The 3,829-nt window shown below is 45.0% G+C and overlaps 1 protein-coding gene across 1 annotated transcript; it reads right to left on the reverse strand.

Moving 5' to 3' along the window:
* Positions 1-1,206: 1,206 nt before the first annotated feature.
* LOC141718177 (uncharacterized) lies at positions 1,207-2,397 on the reverse strand. Its single transcript, XM_074520556.1, has one exon. It carries the CDS (start codon positions 2,395-2,397, stop codon positions 1,207-1,209), a length of 1,191 nt encoding a protein of 396 aa, XP_074376657.1.
* Positions 2,398-3,829: the final 1,432 nt, after the last annotated feature.

Consider the following 3,829-nt stretch of genomic DNA (forward strand, 5'->3'; position numbering starts at 1 on the left):
ACACATCCTCCATTTACCGTTTGACTTCTTTACCATGACAACATTAGCTAACCACTCCGGGTATTTGATTTCTATTATGATTCATGTTTTGAGTAACTTCTCTACTTGTTCGCTTCTGCTTGACTGGTTTTCTGTTAGGGTTGACATCCAAGCTGTGCATTGCTATGGACTCATGTAGTCCGGGCATGTCCTTTGGATTCCAGGCGAACACATCTTTGTACTCCAAGAACAAGGACACTAGTCTTTCTCTGAAGGACTCTTCGAGTCCTGACCCAACTTTTACTTTTTTGTTAGGACTGCTTTCATCAATCCGGACTTCTTCTGTTTCAACTGCTACCTCGATTTTTGCTTGTTCTTTGGTTGAGACCATTTGATGAATCTGGGCTTTGGAGTTCTTCTTCAAGTAGAAGTTGAATTATTCTTATCCTTTGTCTCTAGTTGCTTGCATGGTAGGACTAGCTCGGTCTAGGACTTGATTTAGCTTGTCGACTATCATGACTTGGTTGCTTGACGGTCCCTCCGGACTTGGTATACTTGCTTCTGGGTCCGGACTTGATTCAATGAGTTGTACTTCTTTTGTTGTTTCTGCACTTGGCCGGGGTCGGTGCTTCTTTATGCTTTACTATTTGCGAAGGACTGTGGCCTTCCTTTTGTTGTCCCGGTCGGTTTCTGCCATGACTAACCCCTGGCTATAACATGTTTCAGCAACTCCGTAATCTCCTTTTATCTCCCTGACTCCTGTCGGGGTTGGGAACTTTATTTTGAGATGGGAGATTGAAGTTATTTCTTGCATCATGGTTAGAGCTGACCTGCCAATGATTCCATTATATGATGAAAGAGTGTTGCTGACATAGAACTTGATGACATGAGTTACTTGGTTAGGAGATGTTCCGAAAATGACAGGTAGATACAAGGTCCCTTGAATCGGGACTAAGTTGTGTACGAACCCATAGAGCGGATCCTCCCGACAATCATTTGGGCGGACGCTCCCTAGCTGCATTCGATCCACTGTGTGCTTGAAGAGAATATTCATCGAGGAACCATTATCTATCAGCATTTTTTTAAACATCATTATCAAAGGTGTCTAAGGTGACAACTAAAGCTGCATTGTGATTGGATTGATATCACTTCTTCGCCGAAGTCCGGGCTCCGTGGTGGGGAGTGGGAGCCTCCTAGGACTACATTAACTACGTTCTTTCCACTCTTTTATGCCTTCCCTCTGTTGTTGTTGTCCCGGACCAAGTACTTGTTCAGGTTTCCTTTCTTTACTTGGTCCTCGATGAAGTACTTGAGCGATAAGCAGTTCTCCGTCTTGTGCCCGTGTGTCTCGTGATAATCATATTTCCTATTGTAAGGTATGCTCTCCGGAGGAGTTTGCATTGGCTTCGGAGGATAATAAAAAGGTTTGTCTTTTACCTCCTTCAAGATTTCCTCCCGGGTTATGTTGAGAGGAGTCCAGTCCGGCTCCTGCTTCGGCTCCCGGGGTTGCTTCGTGGGTCCTGGATCACTTTTGGACTCCGGCTTAGGACCGAGTCTCTGAAAAACTGGAGTAGTTTGTCTTTCTTGATTCTGCTGGTTTTGCTTGAACTTCTTGTCCTCATGGTAACCCCCTTTCGGTCGGTGATCAGAGTTTCTACTCCTGGATCCCCCACTCCGGGTCATCCTCATTGCCTGGAGTACATCAGTTTCTTTTATAAATCTGGCAGCCATGGAGTAAGCTGCTGCCAGACTTTGTGGCTCCTTATTGATTAGTTCGACTATATATCTCTCATTGTGCTCTAGGTCCAAGTTTCTCCTGAAAATGCTCAGAGCTTCGCGCTCATCTAAGCTCGAGACTTTGTTGATTGCTTCCTGAAACCGGCGCATATATGCCGAGAGAGACTCATTGTCATACTGTCGGATGGTTTCCAGGTGACACATATGCATTTCATGCGTATTGTTTGCTCGAAATCTCCGGAGAAAAGATGTGTGGAACTCCTTCCAACTATGAATGTTGCGGGAGGGGATCCTACTGAAACATCTCTGGGCCCCTCCCTTAGGAGTTGATACGAAGAACCTTGATTTTGTGAAGTCATTGTAGTAATATATTTGCGCGATCTGCTCAAAGTAATTCAAGTGCTCCTCCAGGTCTCCTAGACCGTCAAAAGTGTCAAAGTTATAGTGCTTTAGGTCTCGCTGCCTAGGGATAGCCTCTAAGGAGTGGCTAAAAGGAATCAATGTTTCCCCAATTTCTACTCCCGAGTCTCTGTCCACCTTCCTTTGCAATTCATAGATCATATCTTTTAGGTCTTTCTGCTTCTCCTCTTCTTCTTCATCAGAGATTAGCTCCGGAGTGGGGTCTCTCTGGGCTCTTTTGGTCCTGGACTTGGCCAATAGCTTTTCTTCTTCTAACTGCATTCTTTTTTGGATCTTTAGTTCGAGTTTTGCTTCTTCTTCCTTTCTGATTTGCTCCTGCATCTCTTCTAGCCTTTTTTTCTTTGCTGCTTATGTTTCCTTCTTGTTTCCCTGATCCTTTTTATTCTTCTTCCCCTTAGCTCCAATTCGGTCAAAGACAGATCTTTTAGATTGCTGGGAGTCCCCGGACTCCTCCGGTTCTTCCTCAAGTTTGGCTTCTTCCTGAAGCCAGGTTTTCTCCTGCCTGTAGAGCCGGATTGCTTCTGCCAACTCATTACTTGTGAGGTTGGCCATTTGTTCTTCAGCCACCGGGACATTAATGTACTTGTATTGGTTCAGTTCAATGAGAGTCCTGACGTCCCGAGTGTTGACAGTCCTCTCCATAACTGGAGTGTATTGCAATGGTTGCTCCTGGAGTGTTTCTTGGTCGGCTCCCGGGTCTTGAGCCTGGGAGTGGTCCAGCTCCTGGACTTGAGTGCTAGCAGAGGGTCTCCCAGAAGTATGTTGTCCTGCTCTTAACATTGTCTCAAGAATACAAACAACAACTAACAAAATTTCCAACTAACAAAAGTGATCTAAGGTTGCTTTTCGAAAATCATAAATAATATCCAGAACAATAACAAGCGGTAACAAACAGCTTTCTGGGACTAGTTTAAACAATCTTCTGGACTACTTAACAATATGGTAGAGTGAGTGTAGTTGGGTTCTAGAACACAAAGGCAATATGCAAACTAGAGCAAAATCGGGGTTCTAAAATAATCAAAACTAACAATAGCACACACAAATATGACTTAAATCAACGAAACATGGCTCACACAAATGGGGACTAAAATAATGAGCACACAAAAACGTGGCTTAAATAAACAACATTCATATTTAGGAGAGAGTTTGACTGCTTGGGTTCTTACAAGTTAAAGAAATGGACTCTTTCAAGAGCTTGCTGATGAAGGTGAATCCAGGGGCACCGAGACCCAGGGATGGAGAGCCCCTCCTTCTAGCGCCAAATTATAACTCCTGGTTGCGGGGCTACTCCTTCGACACCGTGCCTGGATCATTCGCCGTTATGGAGGTGTAGATGTTGTGGGGCTCCTACAAAACAACACCGGAAGGGGGGTTTGGGTCCCGCGGCGCCTCCGGTGTGAGAGTAAGAACTTACTTTTGGGGAAGATGAAGATATATTGGAATGTAGGGTGGTTGTGTGTGTATATGAGTGTGAGAGAGTGATTAACCCCAAAACCTCACCTTTTTGGGCTATTTATAGGCCAAGAATAGGGTTTTGGGGTTGGTACCTTTGAATCGTAGCCATTGGTTCTAGGAGCGGAGGACACCTCGCTGGAGTGGATTCTTTACACGTGTCAGCGCGGGACTGGCTGAGGAATGTTCGGAGGATCCTCTGACACGCCCTGATTATTCCCATGATTGATGGGTGACAACT

The sequence above is a fragment of the Apium graveolens genome, chromosome 1 (assembly GCF_009905375.1).
Source record: "Apium graveolens cultivar Ventura chromosome 1, ASM990537v1, whole genome shotgun sequence".
Classification (NCBI taxonomy): Eukaryota; Viridiplantae; Streptophyta; class Magnoliopsida; order Apiales; family Apiaceae; genus Apium; species Apium graveolens.

What these genes read in the sequence shown, in the direction of transcription:
- LOC141718177 (XM_074520556.1), bottom strand. Translation starts at nt 2,397, where the DNA reads ATGCAGTTAGAAGAAGAAAAGCTATTGGCCAAGTCCAGGACCAAAAGA.